At 41.0% G+C, this 21,421-nt stretch overlaps 1 protein-coding gene across 2 annotated transcripts in view; it reads right to left on the minus strand.

Annotated features, from left to right (window-relative positions):
* HMCN1 (hemicentin 1) overlaps nt 1–21,421 on the minus strand; it is a 188,609-nt gene that overhangs the window by 154,984 nt on the left and 12,204 nt on the right. For both annotated transcript variants that reach the window (XM_074596824.1, XM_074596825.1), the window contains exon 2: nt 1,546–1,616. In XM_074596824.1, the coding sequence (XP_074452925.1) occupies nt 1,546–1,616 (71 nt within the window). The remainder of the gene's footprint in view (nt 1–1,545; nt 1,617–21,421) is intronic.

Here is a 21,421-nt window from a genome sequence, read left to right on the forward strand (position 1 = left end):
GCAATACTCCTTAAAATAATCTATCTTTACCTTAATTTTAGCTTTGTTCATTAATGAGAATATTCACACCTTTTTTCAAAATGAACCTACCTTAAAATTTCCCCTGTCTCCACAATATTCATTCTTGCATCTTTTAACTGTCTTTGCAAGAAAAATACTAACAACGAACACATAGGAAGTGTTCACATTTTCTGGGTGAACTACTCCAAGATGTTCTGTCAGTTCTCAGTTCTGTTCTAATCACTATTTTAATTTATACTTTGACTCTTCACCAATACAATGAGTGAATGCAAGTCAGTGAAAGTCTTAGTTTAGCTGAATGAGCACATCTTGAAAGTGATTCCAAAATATGCAATCAATCAGGATTAAAGAAAGAAATCTTAAATTCATTACACAGAAACTTTTAAAAAACTTGCTTGTAAAGGAAGAGTTTTAAATTCCCAAAAGCTTCATCGAAATCATAGATGAAGTTACGATTTAAGTTATAATTTTAGTTATGATTTTAGAAATATCTGCAATTATTTTCCAGTATAGCTATTTAGAAAACAAAAAATGAAGACTGCAAGGATTTTTAAAGTTTGAAGTTCCCTATGAAGGAGAAAAGCATAATGGCTGGCATTTTCTGTGTCCTTGCAAATTTACTATTGTTTTCTCTGAAGTTCAATCTTTCTGCCAACTTTTAAACTACTTAATTCTTCCCAAACTAGCACTATTGACTTTCAAACAATGTTTTATTGCAGGGATTACACCATGTGCCAGTTTCTAAGGGAGAGTCTGGCACTACCGACTCCAGCAAGGTTCTCCACAGGTCAGAAGCATTTTGCTTGATTAAAAGACAAGACAAAAGGATCGTATTTTCTTTCAGCAAGGGTAAATCCATTCCAGTACCTCCCTGTCTTTCCATCACCCGATCCAGATGTCATTTGTGCTTCATTCTCGCACAGGGAATGTCCACCAAGAGCGAAATACTGGTGTGCTAGTTCAAAAACTGCCACTTGTCTCCTAAGTACAGCTACAGAAGCAATTCAACAGGGTTTGCAGAAGACAAAAGTACCCAAGTCAACCTGATGCCTTTGAATCAGTCGGTGCTAAGTAATGCATGGCAGTGAAGACAGTATCTATGTAATACTTGATGGGTCTTACAGTCCTTCTGTACCTAAATTTATTAATTAAAGCTAATGAAGGGTTTTCATGGGAAATAAGTTCCAGAACACAGTAAAACAGTTCACAAAAGTGTCTGTGAACAAGTGGCAGGACTAATTAAAATGCAAAATAAATGTTAGCATTATCTAACTATTCTTTCTTGTGTTGTTGAACTGAGTCCCCATACAATGATGCAAACTAAGACAAAATAATTAATCGTAATCACAAATTAAGATGACCAGAGAACAGGAAAATGACGGTTTGCACAGGTAAAATGAGAGAGCTAGATGGCCTACCATCCTGATGAAGCATTATAGCAGAAACATCAACAAGAGAGGAAAGACTAGAGGGAGGAAATAGGGCCTTTGCTAGAACCACATAGAGAATGAACAAGTTACTCACCTGAACATAAAGCTCCCTGAGTTCAAATTGAAATTTCTTGGGATCTGTGGTTATTGTCACTGGACCAATCTCTAGAATGAAAAAAAAAAAATGGAAAGTATGAGGAAAACACAGAGTTATCAAAAGACAACTTCAACTGAAGAGCTAACCACTTCAGATTAATAAAAATCTGGTAGTAAAAAACAAACTAATAACGTCTAATAGAAAGGAATGATACACCCAGCACTGAAATCTATGATTCCAAATCTAGTAATCATTCCACTATTACCAGCTTCTAGGTTTCTTAAACATTTATAGGTGCCTAAAGCATTCTGTGTTATGTTTCTTTCACATTTACTTTTCACCAATCATTTAATTGCTCTTAGTAATCAGAAGGAAACAAAAATCCCCAAAACAAATGTGGCTGCACCAAAAAATTGTGTGTTTTTCCAGAAATAGTTGTATAGGTAAACATGAAGGAGAGGCCGCTCTGAACAGATGACACACACTGGCTCCACTGACTGATCTTAGAAAAAAAATAAAATAACAAAATGAAAAAGGTGCCACATCTCGCCTGAAAGAGTATGTATCCTCTATCTGGAGAAGCCCAGTGCCCAATCTCAGCGTATCTAGCAGCAGTTGCCAAAAAGAACTGAAGCAGAAACAACTTTATTTGCAGTGTTTGCTATGTCTTTGTATATTGAGAAACGACAGGGCATGAAATTGAAGTCATCTGGGGTGTGTGAGTAACGGCAGCGCATATTTGAGTATTTCCCAATCACACTAGCTGTACCACAAGCCTCCCTCTCTGCCCCTTCAAGAATTGCCTTCCTAATTGGTATCAAATGTGATTCTAACCAGCTGTTTTCCTATGGCTGTGATTTCCTGACAGTTTACCTTAATCTGTCTTGGCACTCAGGCACTTTATTCTTTTCCTGTCCTGGGCAGGCATTCCTGCCCTGTCCTGGTGCCAGTAATGGCGTTCATCTAGCTCACCAACCTGGTTCAGGGTGCTAAGCCAAATAAATAAGTAAATAGACTGATAAAAAAAGGAAAAAAAGTAAATAGATTTCTGCTGGTTTAGTGTCCCAAACCACTCATAAAGAGATCAGCCGCATACCAGCATACAAAATGGGGTACAATTATGCAGTCAGGGTGAAAGAAAAAGCATGAAACTGCAGTGGTGCCAATTTCATACAGCTGTAGCTTACATGGAAGTGCTGCCTCAGCAGACCATACAGTGGTTTCCAAGCTCTATAAAAGTTAATATGTACTTATCTTCCACATAATCTAGACAGTCCAAAGATTTATTTCACTGGAGTTTCAACAACAGCCATCACTAAAGTCTACTAAAATCACACACACGTTTGGTTGGGGGGGCTCTATTTATGAGTGCCTTTTGCTAAGCATAGGTTTTGGTTTGTTTGAAAGTCACCCAAGAGATCACACAAACCCTTTCCTAGACTATTAAACTGTTGTGTTTTTTTTCTGTAAGGCTTTGATTTGAGCCATTTATCTGTGAATGTTATTTACTAAGATGCTACACTATCATCAAAAGAGCCATTATAAGGACTCACCGTTCCTCCACGTACTTCAACCTGCCATGCTCCCACTACTACCACTCCACCTGGTACCATCCTCCTCTGGGTATTCTTTAAAGCAAACGCCTGTAATAAAGCTATCTCCAAATTGTTTTGCTTCAAATCTATCCCCTGCCAACCATTGTTCTAAAGCATATAATAGAATGGGGTTTACACATATAGTAAAACCACTAGCTCCATTATTCCCTGTCAGCTGAGGGATTACATTTTTCAATTCTCGAGCAGTAAATCCTTTGGAAAGGCTTTCTTTCCCTATAAAATAAAGATCTGAAAAGGAACATACTTCAGCTAAGCTTAAAAAAGCCCATCCAGTTTGGATTGGATGAGGATCCTGCCGTGTTTCTCCGCAGGCCGTAAGGGCTGGCTCCAGCGGCGCGCGGCTGCCAAGCCCTGGCCCTTGCCAGCAGGCCACAGCACCAGGCCAAGGCTCAGGCCACCCTCTGCCGTGAGCTCGGTAAAGAGCATGTCTTTGCGATGCCACCTCGATTAGAGGCTAGAAAGGGAGTATTGGGCCAGTCAGCACCAAGTAGAGAGTTATCTGTTGTCAGGACAGAACGGAGCACTTCACAGGCGCCGTACAGAGGGCAGGTCCCCCCCAGCCAGTTCTGCGGCTGAGGCCAGAGCTCAGCAACTTGCCCCGAGGACCCGCGAGGCCCCAGAAAGGAGTGAGCAGGATCATTCACATCTTCAGCAATAATGATCTCCTCTAAGGGACAAACAGCGGCAACATGAATGACACCGACACTCCCAGCGTACGACAGCAGCCATGTTGCTCTACGTCAGCCCGTATCTGAGGGACATCCAAAATATTTCCAGTTGTAAGCAATGATGCTAGTACTTCATGGAAACTTACAGCTACCATCAGTTTGCCAACAGGAAACTGATCGATTACTGATACGGAAGGCATCTGGAATGGCAATAACCACCCAGCTCTGGGCTGGCATCACTTCCCCCATCCACATGATCTGATCTTCTCTCAGTTGTATGAAGGTTATTCAGTACTCTTCACAAGTAGCTTTACAAGCCCGTCATTCTAGGTCTAAATGGTGATGTCACTGATTCTCACCATCTCGTACTAAAACCCCAGCATCTGTTGTCTTTCACATGCTGTCATGCCACCAGCTTATGTGACCTGCTTGCCAAAAAAGCTGAAATAGCCTTCACCAAGTTTATTTTCTTTTATCCTCATTCCACTACCTCGAAGTGCAACCCAAGCAAGACTGTTTCATCAGTGTAGGTAAAGACAGGCCTTCAAAGAATTCAGAACAGACAGAAGTGAGAAGACATTACCACAAGTGCTTTAAGTTTACTTGCCAGTTAGGAACTATTCCCAAAAAGAACTTCGGGAAAGAATGGTTAAGTTCTCTTACAAAGCACCACAGGAAGTTCTTATACAATTTTAAATTACCAATATGGTAAGAACCTCAAAAACTGTAAAGTCTAAACCAAATTGCAGTCATCAATCTGGACATGGCTCTGTAGAACGAATGCAGAGGCAGGTCTGAGACACCAATGCCTGTGCAATGCTAAACTCCAGCACTGTTAAAGAATTATATAGATCACGATGGAAAACTGTTCTTAGCACTTTGACGATACCGACTGTGAAGCACGAGTTCAGGCAGAGTTTCTGAAGGAACGTAAAGGTTTAACAGTTTTACAGTAGCACACTGTACAAGGTCACCTTGTGTAAGAGCTATCATCTAAACAACACTGAAAAGCTTTGTGGCATTGAACTAAGGCGAGACATCAAAAGATATTGAGTCAAGTTAACAGAAAACAGAAAACATTGTAAAAAGAAAAAGACCAATGTGTCAGGACTCAAAATAGTTTTTGGTGCCTGAGAAAAGCTGTGAAGGCACAACTTTGTTTTTCCGTGCATCTTTAATGGTACACATATAGCCAGTCAACTCACAGGTATAATTACACGTTTATCCACATCCAAAATTGCCTGAAGTATTAATAACAGCATGCAGAAGTCAAGCACACAAGTCAGACATTCCTCAAGTCAAACATAGTTACAAATGTATCATTGTAAATACCGAATATTTACTTAGAAACTAGATCCTGCAAACATGCCAAGTAAAGCTGAAGAAAAAACATTTCTTGCTCTTTTTTTTTTTAAACTTCATTAGTTCTTTAGCAAAGATTGACACATGAAATATTCCAACAGAATATATCCATTCTGATGCTGAAGGAGGAATCCATTCTTAGGCACCAACACTGGAATATTTGGGACTAGTTTGTTGTGGAGGTCTCCCCATTGCTCATTCCTTGGTCCTTTAGAGGTGATTGTGGAAAAGGTGAAAAAACCTGATACAGACAAAGCAAGACAGTGTGACTGACTTAGGCAGGAACTAAATTCTCTTGTCTCTTGTCTCAAAAGTTCTTTCAAACTGACACGGGGATCCGAGACTTAATATTGCGCATACACATAAAACTGATAACGTAGGAAAGGAAACGTATTTTAAAGGAATGGCTGCACGTTACTGCACAAAGCCTGGACTTCCTAAACTGACATCACAAAACTCAACGCAACCACTACAGTGCTTGAGCTTGTACCTAAGCAATTAAATAAATACGACAACATAAAACTCAGTACCAGTCCATTTGACAGAGATTAAGAGTCTTGATGCTTCCTTTCTGGGGCAAAACCAATAAAAACCATCTTTCATAAATAAGCACAGAAGTCCCTAGTAACCTGAGAAGCTGGCCATTCTGAAAGGCTCTGATGTTTTTCCACAACTTTCTGCCACATTTCAAATGGCTGCATGTTTATATACAAGCTGAACAGCAAGCACATTGGGAAAACCACAAATTGCCCAATGACACACAATCACACCTAATTACTGCTGAGGTGATTGCAAATTTGGCACTCTCTTAACCCTGACCACGTAAGACATCTGCACCAAATATCTGGTTTGGACAACTGGATGTTTTAGGAGATCTAGCAAAGGAATATGGAAGCCATTTGCCTAGCTTTCATCAACTCACAACACTGAATTCCTTTGTTCTGGAAGGGGAAGAAAAAAAAAGCTCTAAATTGATACTTGGTAGCTGAAAGAATTTCAGCAGAGAGACTAAGTCCTGTGGAGCGCTCTCACCCACAGATTTCCTTCTTCTAATTCAGACCAAGGACATTTCCCTGATGCAAAACTACATCCAGGATTAAAAAAAAAAAAAAAAAAAAAAAAAAAGGAAAGACAAACCACACACACCCCAAAAAACACACCTTTGGATACTTCCAAAGGACAAATAAACTTCAGAACTAGTACACTAAAAATTAAAATAGAAAAAAAAAGAAAAAAGAAACCAAACACAAAACCCACATAACAGCAACAAAACCCTGACATTTTAATAACAAATGCAATTACAACAGCCTTTTACTACATTCCTGTTTCGTTACACACAATGATGTGCTGTTCCAATTCTACTAGATTAATGGCATAATGTCAGAGTTGTGCAGATTTCTACCAGTGCCGCATCTTTGCAATGGAGTGACAGCCTAGCCTTCTGGCCTAGAACTAAAGAGATCAAAGTATATTCAGTTATTTCTTCATTACGTAGTATACGGCTCAAGAAATACATAGTTTCCCCCACCTTATAACACAAAGAATAACTGAGTGGCAATTATCGCCTACATTCTTTTTTTATTTCTGAAGTGGACTGTCAAGTTTAGCACTAGGCATCTGAAAAAAAAGGATCTGTACTCATTAAAACATGCATTTTAAATGCATACCTTGAAAAGTGAAATGTGTAGTATGAAAACTTTGATAGCCCCATGAAAAATCCTTTTCAGAGCTGCAGTATACAAAAGCTCATTACAGCTTCATCAGGAAGCCATATTTCCCTGTTTTCACCATTCACTGTCCATTAAGCATCATGACTGAAGTGAAACAGTATGAATAAGAATTTACAGGTCAAACTATGCAAATGAGTTATTTGTCTCTTCAGGCTGTCAAATAAGTGTATTACTGTCACACAATTTTGTGAGATTCTCATTTACTGGCATCATTGAAAATACATGTATGGCAAAGGGCTGGCAGGGGAGGAAGGAGGGAAGGTTTTCGATGATGTGAATGGGAGTCAGGTAACCCAGTGGAGGCACCCTAGCATAAATTTCTAACGTATGTCAAGATGTATGTCTGATGGTGGGGAAAAAATAAAAATCACACACTGGCGTGGTTACATACATTCACTTCATGAGTAGTGCCAGTTTAAGCAATTCCCATTTTGCCTTTCCATCCAAGTGCTGCTTCCTAGCTATGGCAATTTTGACAATTTTTGAGATCAGAAGTCTAATATGGGTTTCATATATACATACACACCCCTCCTTGCCTGTATTTTGTTTATATATATATAGATGTTTTTTTGTATATGATCTGTCTTCCAGTCTTGTTTCCTGTACATACTCTCAAGTACTTCCACCACAGGTGAAGAGATGATAAAGGGTTGTGAATGATCAGCTGGGACAGCTAAAATGCCTAAGTCAGGGCTGCTGCCAAAAGAAACTGGTGTACAATTATTCCCTAAGAGCGGTTTACTAACAGCACTGAGCATTGAGCTTTATCTGATTTAATGCTCTCTCCTCAAACTTCCTTCTCTGTATCCAACTCATTGTAGAGATTTGCTTGCAACTCTTCTGAAGACCTTCAGGAGTAGCTACCCGCCAAGGACTAAGAAAGTAAGAGTAATGATAGCTACTCTTAAGCAGCCTCCAGCCAGCTGTCTGTCCTAAGGGCACATAAGCAGAAACCTTTAATTTCCGAACAGGAAATCGGGTCCTACACATCAGGACTTCGCCCCACTCCAGATCACTCAGGAGAAGCCATCAGAAATGTTTCACAGCACTCTCTTGGCCTTTTCAACACCAGAGTACGATGTCACAGTGGCAGCTAAATAAAAGAAAAATACTTCTAATTGCCATCTAAAATTATAGTGAAAATTTTTACTTCTCAAACAGCTGACTAACATAAGTACATAGAAACAAAAGATTTTTTACCATTATGTTTTAACCATTAATGCATCTAAAATGCTGTTCCACTTTCAACTGATGGCAAATTTCTACAGCAGACTACTAAACCCAAGCAGATGACTGAAAATACGAGCTAGGTGAGTATTACTAACCACCACCTAGAAAAAAAACCCCAAACTTAAAGCCTTCTGCTTCATGCTCTCACGTGAAGGACACCCTCAATTCATATTAAAGATGATGGGGCTGTGTGGTTAAACACCTTGCTGAATTTTTCCAGAACATGCAGCACTGGAGATGCTGCCTACAATGAAAAGTCCCCCGAGGCTAATGGATGCAATCCCCCACTGGAAAGACCCTCCCAAGGGACTCAGGGAGCACTGGAGCAAGCCAAGATGCTTAGCACTAGAACATGTAATAAGCTATTTAAAGTTTCTTCCTAAATGATATTCCCTCATGACTCGGTTGCTTTTAGCTTTCAGACTCTAACCTGGGTACAATCAAATTTTTAAAGAGCCCAAGAACTGCAGTGAGCAACTTTTACCAGATTCTTAATCAGACAGAAAAAAGGCAAACAAACCCAGCAAGCTCACATGTTTCCTTAATGCAGTCATGCAGTCACTTTCTTTTTTTTTTAAATAGTTTTTCAGCCTCATGACTTATGACTATTAACTTTAATATGCAAACTTCAGCTTAAGACGACAACCGACTGGAAGAAGCCAGACTGCCCAGAGTTTTTCTTTAGTTGGCTATTCAAATGAAAACCAGATAGTCCATGCAAACCGCAAAGCAGTGTTAAGCAGCCTAACCGAGCATTAGTGGAGCATTACGGAAGCTCCATCCTCATGGGTGGCGATGGTCATCACCCTTGGGCATCCAGTTCTTCACCAGACACCTCAGGGCAGCGGTCAAAGCCTGGATGAAACTCAGAGACCAAAGATTTAAGAGAATTTTTACTGAAAATGTGCCTTAGTAAGTGCCATGTTTGTATTGTTCTTTCCCATTGTTATAACATTTATGAGACTGTGTCTCTTTTTTTAAAAAGGAAAATAACAATGGTTAAGAAAAAATGCATTATGTATGTTTACATTTCTTGGAAAAGAAAAGCTAGCTTGGAGACCTACAGTGGATAAAATCTGGTATTATCATCTTTTGTCTACTGCAACGAGCACTAAGTTTAGCTTATGGGCCTCAAGTGCGGTTGTCTAAAAGTTATTAACCAAATAAAAATCAGGTGCTGATTTGCCCAGCACAGCAACAACTAGCACACTGTTAACTCTACCTTCTAAGAACTACCGTCATAAACCACAGGACATGCAGAGTAACCTCTTCTATCCAGAGACCATTAAAATAAATCTGGGTTTGCTAGAAATTCTGTCTTAAATGGGTGATTCACAAAACAGTCTGAGAGCTTCTCGAGCCCCTTGCACGAGTGGTACTGCATCCCACTCAGGCTGGAAATAAGAAAAAGAAAGATTGAATTAAATAGCTCTACAGGTTGATTATTGATCCAAGGAAATAATCCACTTCAACATCCCCTCCAGTTCCACTGGTAGGCCAGAAGATTTTGGCTATTGCTGGTGTACAAATAAGAGGCAAAGATACCAGAAAACTTGACTCCATGTGGTTAAAATTTAAAGTAATGCCAGTGGATATTAAATGTCCCAAATGTAAAAGGACTGACACAAAGCAAGTTTTTTTTCCTTTCTGGGGACAAGCAAACATACAGAATCCTGGCATCAGCAGGAGACCCACCTTCCTCCTCCTTTCCCTTGGTTCTTTGAACAGCCCTGGAGGTCTGTTCTCACCAGAGGGCCAGCAGCCATCATTTCTGAAATGACTTTGGCTGCCTCTAGCCAGCTCTCAATGGATGATTGCCCAAATCACAAAAAACACAGCCACAGCTGGCAACTCGGCTGACAGTCCCTAAGGGAGGCCAAAGGACTGCAAGAGCCACGGAGATTATGCGAGTCTCTGACAACTAGGTGGTCCCCTACATTCAACCCTTGAGCCATCTCGGTGAACTAAGTATGTACAGAACTGCTGCCCAAGCTCTTACACATCTCTTCTGTGTGCAGAGGGGTTTGGTTTTATGCTTGTCAGTCCAGTTCTGCCAATAGCACAGAAGTTCATGTGGCTTCTTTTCTAACAAGACAAAGCACCAGCAGACGCAAGGGAAAGGAAAAAAAAAGCAGCATTTGTTGACGCTATACGGCATGCAAGCTTTGACCAATTTGCTTCCCTCGGTCTACAGTAAAGAATAAACAGCTGATAAGGACTCCAACCACAGCTTCCTCACTGTACAGCATGGGAGCAGCAAGCAGTTATTGAAGCTGGCCCACGCTCTCAACTCACACCGAACATCTGAAAAGGTCATCAGATTACTTTCTGGTTTTGTTTATTTCCCCTTGTTAACAACAATCTGAACTGAGTAAAATTCAGTTCATAATGCTCTTTAAATTCTTTCTCCAGACTGAACTCCAGTTCAGTCCAGGTCTATTTCTGTCTCATCTCTTGGTCTGTGTATTTTGGCAATACTGCTTAAACACTTGTAACAGCGCTGGGTAAAGAACTTACACTAAAGAATAGGGCAGGAGTGAATGTAACTACAAATGTTACAGTGCTGTTCTGTGATTAATAACCTTAACACATTGAAGTCAAATCAAATACTATTTAAAACTCAATTTTTAATTTGAAATTTATACTTGGTATTGCATTACAAAATGAATTTATTTACTGCAACACCGAGCAAGGATTCATTCTGAGCTGCTGCCCATACCACTGGCTGCGCTCCGGCCGGCCGGGAATAGCCGAGCTCCACCGTCGGGAGCCTCTTGGCACTGCAGGTTACCGCAAGCTCGCCTGTAAGGCTCCTTCTCTTTCTCCGCTGAACTCTCATTCCCACCATGTCCCCAAATATATCTCACCATAGGAGGGGTCCATAGGCCGACTGGAAAAAAAAAAAAAAAATCACAGCTTCTTTTATTTTTCCAGAATAGATGAATCCAATTACAAAGTCTAATTAAAAGCTTCTGCTGCTTGGAAGATTACGTTCACAGATTACTTCCTTCAAAGAGACTTGGAAGACCCTTGGAGAGGGCTATCTTACTCAAGCCAAGTCAGCTTTTTGATCATGAGACATAATCAAAACTGAAAAAGCAACTGGCTCTTTCCTGCTGAAACTGCAGCCTCATTGCTTTCATGAAGGATATAGAATTACTAATGCACTCAGCACCCACATCTACATAAAAACAGACCGGGTAAGCAAATAAAGTTACCCACAGCAACTTGAGCATCCTGAGAGCAGGACAACCCAGTACTGCTCAGTCCGTGATGATGAGAAACACTCTACATTCACGCTATGTACCACACAGTGACATCCCAAGTCGGGAACAGAACTTAAGGTGTGTAATTACTGCCCAGTTATTAAAAAAACAGGAGTCAATGTTTTCTTTCCCTAACAAGCTTTATGGAGACCACAGTTTTCATCAGTTGGTGCTTAAAACTGTCAAGAGACCATGGAAAAGAGGACTTTACAGAATAAATTACCATATTAATCCTATGCTGTTATTCAACAGGCTTATGTTCTGGTAATGCCTTCACACAGTGAAAGATAATTTTAAAAAAAAAATCATAGATGGAATATGGCGTATCAAATTTAAACGGGTCTGCTGGGGTTTCTTTGACAAAAGGGAGTCACATCACCAAACAGAACACCACAACTGTTAGACACAAACCTCATACACAGTGTGATAAATTTTAGGGTTTTTTCCTCCATAGAGGATAAGGGGAACGCAAAAAAGTAAAGACTGAACTAAAATTCTTTCAGATGCCAGACACAATCCTTGAAAAGTTATTTAAATCAATTTTGCTCTGAAAATTACCAGCAAATGACATAACTAGTCAATTAGCCCTAAACAAACAGAAAAGATAATGAGACTCTAACCACAGCCCTACCCACACTTGCATAATTAAAACACAACCAAATAAATTTTCCTCAGTTTTCATACCAAACCACCTGTCTCTCAAAAGAACACAAAGAAGAAAAAAAAAAAAGATTTCTTTATTTCTTTTAGAAAATTCTAGGAGAATAAAAATAAGCTGAGATGAGATCTTGTGTGTGTGCATGTATATATACACACATGCATGAACACCGTCATTTCAATACTATAAAATGCCTTATGATATATCCAGTTGCCAACCTTTGAGAACAGAGATTTCCAAGCATAACAAAAATAAAGTCATCCGAGACCAGCTGCTAGGAGAAAGAAGTGTGTCACATTCGGTACAAAACTCCTAGTATTCTGCATGAGTTTACTCTGTACAAAGAACTTTCTTTTATTGCTTTCCACTATTAAAAATGCTTTCTTTTTAAGTCAGTGACAGAGTTTTTATTGATTTCAATTAGAAAAGGCCCCAGCTCCCCTCCAAGTATTACACTATAAAATGAATTGCTAAAGGATTACCAGTGTAAAACCATTAGAAATCCAAACCATTTCCTTTTAGCCATTATAACTGTAAATTCAAATCTCCATGCATCATTCTAAATAAATGTCCACTTCACAAAACTAATCCATACGCAGCTGACAGAACATGGAATTTTACGGCAGATAACGCTGTCTGTATACGCTGCATATTCACTCTGACAATATCCAGTTGTGGATATTACCCCAGGGCTCTAACGATGGTTCAGTGGTGCCTCAAATACCACTGTGAATAAAGAAGCATCGATTAGTTTGTGAACACATCTATTAAAGATGTTAGAAGAAGGTCAGTTACTGGTGTACCAGGTTACAGCAAACTTTTCGGTCCTTTTAAAAATCTATTATTGATTTCAACAGTGAAGACTTTGTAAATAGTTCATTTTCTATTGCTACTTAGCAGACACGTTTCTCAGCCCTGGTGCGGCTCTGTTTGATAGGTTGGACCAGATGATTTTTTGAGGTCCCTTCCAACCTGGGCTGTTGTAGGATTCTATTGCACAAGAAAGCGATGGGAAAAAGCTGCAGAAAACAGGACTGCAAAATTGCTTATCTGACAAAGGCTGGCAAATACTGAAACATTTTAGTTCTGTTTTTTAAAAAAATGTGGTTTGGATTTAAATATCAATTTAAAAAGAAAGGTACAGCAAGTTTTTCATGGCCAGATAAGCCTCTCAAAACCTTCATCAGAGCACTGTTTACTTTGGTAGCTGGTGAGTCAGCTGGAAGCAGCTCTCCCATCCCATAACTGCTGCCTGTATCATTTGTAATTGTAATTTTCTAAAAGGCACTAACAAAAACATTTTTAAGCAGCAGAAATCATTCAGTGAGAGATAAACTTATTGCAGAACTACAGGGAATCAAGCCCGAGAAACTTGAATGGCCACCCCAACCTCAGGGCAGTGGGAAAGGAGACACACGGCCAGGCTGAAGAGCTTCTCCACGGCTGCCAGAATGGCTTGGTGGGGACAACAGTCGTATGTGTCTCCTCCCTTTCTGTGATCCAAACCAGTGAAAATGCCTTGCGGTGTGCTTTCTGATTCTCCACAGCTCTCACTCTGGAACAGCAGCCTGCACGGAGGAGGACCAGCCACCACATCCGCTCTCCCAACTGGCGCACTGGAGTCCCCCGTAAGTTTAACTGCTGTGAGCCATTTAACAACCACACGGGAAGTAACAAAATGTTCTCCTCCCCGCTCTGTAGCATTGGGCTTACTTCATCCTTTTAATCTGGCGGAAGAGTCAAAAAACCAAAACTTGTCCCCACAATAGTCACACAATTAATCTCTGAGAATAGTTGTTAAATAAAGCCTGTTGCACAGAAGTCCCTGATTCTGAGCGTGCTGCTAAAGATTGGGCTGCAAGCCACACATGTTTACTTATCACTTTGGAAAGAGAATCTGCGAATTCACTGACTTTATGCGAGCTCCTTGGTACATAAACAATCCCCCAATTCTAATCTAAGCATCATTTCTGCTGGCAGTCATTTGGCATATGAAACAGATCTCTGACAGCCAGCAAAACACCTTATAACAAAGCAACAAAATCTTAAAAATCAACTGGGAAAAGGCCAGAAGAGAACCAAAGCTGGAAGAGAGCCATGCAGTTGTTCAGAAAGCACCGATTTCAGCTTGCTTACCCAGCCGTGAAACAGCAGCTCTGGTGTCTCATGGACAACAGCCCAGCCAGGCACACAGAGCAGATTGCACAGGAAACAGGAGGTTCTGGAAGAACTGGAGCCAGTGACCCATGTCAGTGTGAGCTACCTCCACTCAGGACTCAGCATCCTCAAAGTTCATCAATCACTTTCTTCCTCATTCTCGAGACTGTACCTAAAATCTCTTGGGCATGAAAAGTTTTTCAAGTAGACGATGCTGCCCTGCTAAGCTGAAGGATGTTGCTGATGTCTCCACAGAAAAGATACAAACAAGAATGTCATAAATTGTGTGGATTAAAGCTGAACAGACTACCAATGTTTGGTCTCCACTGCGAAAAAAAATAAAAATGAACAGACTCTCAGCTTCACCTGTAGCCCTCTGGGCAGGTAAAGCAAGAGCCTTTGCTAACCCCCAGCAGTACTACGGTGCAATGTCTTCACGCCCTGTGCAAGCAGTGACCAACACGAGGAGGCCAGTTTGCCTCACGATAAACTCGGAATTAAGCCACCAGAAGTGTTTTACAAGAAACTAATTTTAAGGCCACAAAGCACGGCTCACAGAAATAGCACAGATCCATCTAGGTTACAGAGCCTGAGATGCCATCTCTGAGTCCCACAAGTGGCATTTGTTTCCTTTTCACTGGCAGCTCGCTTACAAATACACCACCTTTTTGCCAACTCTTCTACGCAAGCAGTAACTCTAGGCAGCTCGTTACAGCGAGATTCATGAGAGTTTAACTGGGTAGCTACGAATCCATCCTGATCTACCCACAGCTCTGTGCAACTGGCAGAGGTTAGCAGCATCGGCAGGGCCAGAGTCACCTCCTGTGTGGATTTCTGTCACCCCTTGGCAAGGGCTTATTGCCCTGGCACTGGCCGCAGGGAACATGGCATTACCTAGCCAAAATGTGCAGTGGGATGCCTGAGCAGAACAGGAGGTTAACAGCTACAGGAAGGCTGTTTCATGGCTTTGGAAGAAGAAAAAGGAAAATTGTGAGAATATTTATGCTCTTGATGCAGGCTTCAGTAGTTTTTAAGAAGCTGTGGAAGAGAGGGAAACATTAAATATTATCTGTGGATTATAAAATTCCACTGAGTTTCATTAGAGCAAAACGCAAGCGTGCTCCAAACTAAATCAAAAAGCAGATGTGAGGAGGGAGGGAGGAGGAAAAAACAGAGGAGAACATTAACCTTTTTACCCTAAACAAAATAGTCTTTTTCATTTCGCATGAGGGTAACTTAAATTGGTTAAACAGGAATACATTATGCAGAAGTCTTGTTTTTTATTTGCTCATCTTTTAAAATTTGTTCAAAATAATGCCACGGTTTATGTTTCGACAGAAGTTAGCTTAGGCTAACTCATTTGCCTTGATCCTCGTACTTCCCAATTTCACCTTCTGTCTGGCCTACTCCAACAAGATGGGGAGGTGCTCAGCTGGCTACTGGAAAAACATGAAATCCTCACACAGAATAAAATAATCAATTGCTAAATAATAATCAAAGTTACTCTTAAAGACTTATTAAATTTTAAAAATGGTTTAATGGTCATGATTATTGCTTTCAATAAATCGCTCTGCCTGTTTATTCACACAGAGCACAAAGCTTTCTTCTTTGGGGAATTTGGATCTGTGGACTTGAAGCCATCAAGCTCCAAAAACCAATGCTACAACCTGACTTGTACTGTTTACGTAGGTCAATCAAGAGCATATTTTCTTCCAGACACAATGCAGACCCTGAAAAACACTCACTCTCTGAACATGCATGTGCTTTGAAATACACTCTTGCAGTTCATGCTGGGATATTTTCAGTGGTAACCGCTTCCACCCAAGTCAAGACAGGTGAAAGGAGCTGGCAGCCAAACACATTAAGTGAGGATGCCACGGGTCAACACCAAAAGGGTGCTTTCAGTGCAATGTGAAATTCTTGTCACTCACCATTGTTGTTGAGTAGAAATAAGGCGGCTCACAGGCTGATCTTCATCAGCTGTTGCTCTCAATGGTGTTTTCAGCTGCCCTGTTATCGAAGTTTCTCAACCATTTGTGCTAGCAAAGACTTGAATGGGTGTGGGCATGGTTTTGGTGTTTATTCCACATTTTCCATGGACTTCTCATCTCGTATTTTTTTGTCAGTCTGACACAACACATCTAGCCTTCTAATACCATTAAAGCTTAAGACATTCATTTACTAAACAGCAGCAGTTGTTCAAGATGCTAAAACGGCAATGTCCACCTTCAAGTAGTTCTCTACTACTGCATTATCAGAGTTGGCAAGTGAGCGCTCCTCAGCCTCTTCAGGGCAAAATCAAGTGGCTTAGCATATAATATGGAACAATTTTTAAAATTATGAGAGCTTGATAAGATTCCAGCAGTGCTAGAAAATAAAAAACGCATCCAAAAACTCTACACCATTAAAAATAGAAAGGAAAAAGAGTAATTTTTCATAGACTGTACGAATTAATAACTTAAGTGGCCCAAACTGTCACACAACACGTCACTTGCCTTTCTTTAAAGAACAAGAGCACTAGTTACACATCTCTCAGACACAGTATATTCTTCTAGCTGAAGTTAGTCTTAAAATAGATTAATCTTGCCCTAATAGACTGGATTCTGCCTTTGTTCTGGCGTGGGTGGCTTAGTGCTCCTGCTTGCAAGGTCTCTCTGGCACACCCTCAAGTGCCAGTCTCACACCTGATATCCTTCACAGGCAGCAAGACTTCGGAGTCCGGCCATCCAGTGACTCAACACTGAACCTTCAACTGCCCATTTCACCTCCACTTACACAGGTTTCCAAACATACTTTTCCAACAAAAGACCTACAAGTTATGAGAGCTCTGGTTTGGCAGTTATGCTGTCCAGGCATGACCTAACTGTAAAGCAATGAAGCGCAGTCCTAGAAAAGGAACGTCTTAACCACAGACACTTTCAAGCATTATAAGCAGTCCAGATCTAAAGAAAACATACTTCTGAACACCACTCCCTTCAATGGGACCTCACTGCCCCATGTAAGTCTCAGGCCTCGGGACAAGACATGATATGGAATGGCTTCTCTTCCTCAACGAGCAGTCTCTTTAGAAGATGGCCTCTGCCAACCCCCTTTCTGCCTTTGAACATCCTCTCAAGAACCTTCCCATTCCTTGACGCTTCCAACACCACCTTTCCCATTCCATGAGGCTTCCAACACCAGCTGCCCGAGAAACCAGAGCAGTCGTCCAGCCCATAGCACACTCTTCCAAGAAGAAAGCACAGGTATACGAACGATGGCTCTGCTACAGCTACTCAGAGCATCTCATTTATGCCTTATTTCTTGCATCCAAAAGAAGGCTCAAAACCACAATAAAAACATGCAGTTCTTAATGGCATTCATAAACAAACATGACATTCCTACATACATTAACAGTCAGGCTAGCTTTCTTGAACACTAACGCCGAGGGAACAAAGACCATAAGCGCATGACTAACTCTCTTTAAACAACAGTCTGTTGTGCAGGATCGAGGAACCACCTGTTTTTACAAACTGCTGAACTGCCCATTGGTATAGTGGTGAAGTGGTGTCACATGGTGAAGACTGTCACTACAAGGAATTTAGGAGATCATAGAATCATAGAATCCTCATGGTTGGAATGGACCTTTGAGATCATCGAGTCCAACCATACACACACACACACACACAAAAAGAAACCAAAAAACAAACCCCTACAATCTCTGCCACTAGAGCATGCCCTGAAGTGCCAGATCTAGACGTTTCTTAAATACCTCTAGGGATGGCGACTCAACCACCTCCCTGGGCAGGCTGTTCCAGAGCCTGACCACTCTTTCAGTAAAGTAATTCTTCCTAATATCTAATCTAAACCTCCCCTGCTGCAGCTTCAGACCATTTCCTCTGATCCTGTCATTATTCACCTGGGAGAAGAGGCCAACACCCACCTCTCTCCAACCTCCTTTCAGGTAGTTGTAGAGGGCAATGAGGTCTCCCCTCAGCCTCCTCTTCTCCAAGCTAAACATGCCCAGCTCCCTCAGCCTCTCCTCATATGGCCTGGATACTCAGGTACAGACATGAATAGTGATTCAGTTTTTCTGTGAAGCTCTTGTTCAGGTGTCTGCAGTACAAAATGGCATCCGAATGATAAAGACTGTATCGCTCAGGTTTAAATCGCTAGTTCTGCCACAGATTCTCTTTGTTGCCAGAGGCAAATCTTCAGGGCCTCACTCAGAAAAACACTGAAGCATATGTGATAATCATGTCAAAATCAACAGGATATATCCAAAAACATTCTTAAGTGTTTTGCTTAACTACGGACAGAGTTTGTTTGTGCCCAAGGTCTCCAAACTGTGAAGGAGGTGGTGTTTCCCACCTCCCATCCTTTCTTTATCCCTAGAGTAAGAGCTGGATACTCTGGGCAGAATTATTTATCATCATATGAAGGCAGAAATACTGTACCAGTAGAAGTCCAACTGTAAAGACGTTAATAGACATGTTATGGATTTATTTCTGGTAAGATTATGTGGACCAAGACCCCAGCGTACCAGCTAAACTATATAAACATGCATAAAACTGTCCAAACATTTAACCTTAATAATGAACCCAATTTAACTAGCAGGGTAACCTACATGCAATTCCAGATGTCTCTCACACATGGTAAAATAAAATACTCTGTTCAGAGTACGCTCCTACAAAGCTAGTGTAATGTCAGGAAATATAAACAAAAACAGGAAAAATTTAATTCATCTCATTCTCCAAAGTCACATCTCCCATTTACTAAGCTCTTGCAAACACGTTATGTTGCTGATTAACACTATTGCCTTAAGGCACAACCTTTTTCCTTTTTCTGATCTTCAGAGTTAAAAACTGCTTTGAAATATCACCAAGGCATACAATTCTTACTCAATGATAATGTCAGAGAGCACCCTCTAATTTAAAACACTGCACTTCTAATTGACAAAATTGAGTCAAGTAGGAAAAGCACGATGAATTCAGATCCTATCCTGAGTACAATGAAACTTCAAACAGCTCTGAAAAAATGAAAAACAGCTGAGCTAATAAAAACCAGACCCTGCTTAAACAGTCTTTCATCAAGTAAATTTCACCTACATTGTTAATCTTGGAATTTGGGAAAGTAGGAGGAGCCAGCAAGGTCTGAAGAGGAGATATGAAAGGATATTTGTAAAATATGTAATATTTAGCAAATTAAGAAAGCAGACAACCACAGACAGACTCTGACCTCAGTTATACTGGTGTAAATCCAAACTAACATCACTGACTGTAATGGAATTACTCTGGATTTACTCCATGTTAACTGAGATCAAAACCTGTTCAATGAGACAGAATATCGAAGTGGAAAAAATGGCTTTTATATCTACACAGTGGGACGTTTCATTGCAAGTAACTAAGAAACTGTTGAATGCTATGTAGCTACAACACAAAAGGTGAGATGGGCTTAAGCCATCACATAAATATCCACAGCCAAAATTTCTAAAGTTTGAAAGGGTTTACACACTTCAAATTGGCCTCTTAACAAGCTTTATGAAAATTAAAGAGTTAATTCAGAACACACTGCACTTATTTAGTGCTTTTCTTGTTTGCTTGTTTCATCGCAAACCATACTCTTTACAAAATAAGACTCATCCCCATGAAGTAGGCATGCAACGGCATCTCGGAACTTGCTTCCCTCATGCCCTTCACAGAGACAAATTCAGCCTCTCCCACCACTTGTTAAGCTACAGCTCCATCTCCGTAAGCTACCCTACACCTATACACAGGGGAGTATTTCTTCGCTTTCCCTCTAAAAAAAACCCCCCATGGGTATGTATCAGTAGAGGTGGCTATGCTGAGACACAAGGAGCTTAGAAGATTTACTTAAAGTGGTAAAATTCCCTCATTCTTTAAAACGCAATTTAGCCAATGTGCATTATTTTTATCTTCACATACCATGGTTCACTTTAGGTAACAGAACAATATTTAATTACACTTTCAAGGGCAGGGAAAGGGTTGAGTTTTTACAGTAACGACATGATCTTCATTTTTCACACCCCTAAGCACGAGCAAGAACCGCAATATTTAGAACAAAGCTTGCTACACAAAGCAGCTGCATTTTTTTCTCCCACTGTCAGCATTCGCAGAGTCTGCCTAGATTTGCACACACACAGATCCCGTGTAACTCAACATTTACAGTCCAATTCAGGTCATTAGCGGCAGGGACACTCACCCCCTTCCCACTTCCAGCCAAACTGCCAGCCCTGCTCTCCAGAACCCTCCCAGCACAAGCCATCACCTCCTGCGCTCAGCAGCAAAGCAGTTCATGCACGCTCCTAAGCAAGCTAGTGAGCTCAAGGAGTCTCAGCAGCCTCTGCTAACCTGGACCATTTTGAAACAAACCTGGAATTGTGAAGCAGCACTCATGGCTGGGGGCTGGAAAAGGCCATCAGCTCAAAGAAGCCGGAAGCAGACAGCAGCGCAGAGGAGTAATTTTTTCATCCGATACAGCTACACCTTTAAGAAAATGTTCATCTGCAGATTCAGGCAAAATTTCAGAGCTCAAACTATCAGAGTCAGTAGGTCCAATTCAACCCAGAACAAACTCCAGGAATGTACTTGCTCACACGGCCAATGTGGGAACGACACATGTCCTTGCTACCACCCTCATTCATGCTAAGGCAAACACCGGCCATCAGACACACCGAAAGCAGCAGGGGAAAGATTTCTCCATCATGTCCTGCACAAACCTGTTTGTGGCTAACACAGCACGTCTTTCAGAGCAAGAATACATTCCCTTCAGCAGCAACACATTGCTGGTCCAGTCTGTATATGTGAAACATTCCGCAGACTGCCAAGAAATCTTGAGATAAAGGAGGGACACCGAACCTTGGAGGGAAAAGGGTCAATGGAAACTTTGAGGAAGGGACGGGCTGAAGGCAGAGACGAAGAAGATAAAAAGATGTGGGAGTCCAACAGATTAGGAAAGAAAGGAAAAGAAGGAGTAAACATTTCAGGGACAAATAAGTGATTTGTGGCTTTGTGGTTAACACAGAGGACTGCGACTCAGGAGCAAGTCACACGAATTCCTTGTGCTTTGATCCAGCTTATGTAAAATTTAAAGGGAGAAGACATGACTAAAACAAAAAAATGCTGTAGCAAAGCAGCCAAAATGTTACCCCAACCAATGCTTGCTTCAGCAGTCTACTAGGGGCTACGCT

This window comes from Larus michahellis, chromosome 8, assembly GCF_964199755.1.
Source record: "Larus michahellis chromosome 8, bLarMic1.1, whole genome shotgun sequence".
Taxonomy (NCBI): Eukaryota; Metazoa; Chordata; class Aves; order Charadriiformes; family Laridae; genus Larus; species Larus michahellis.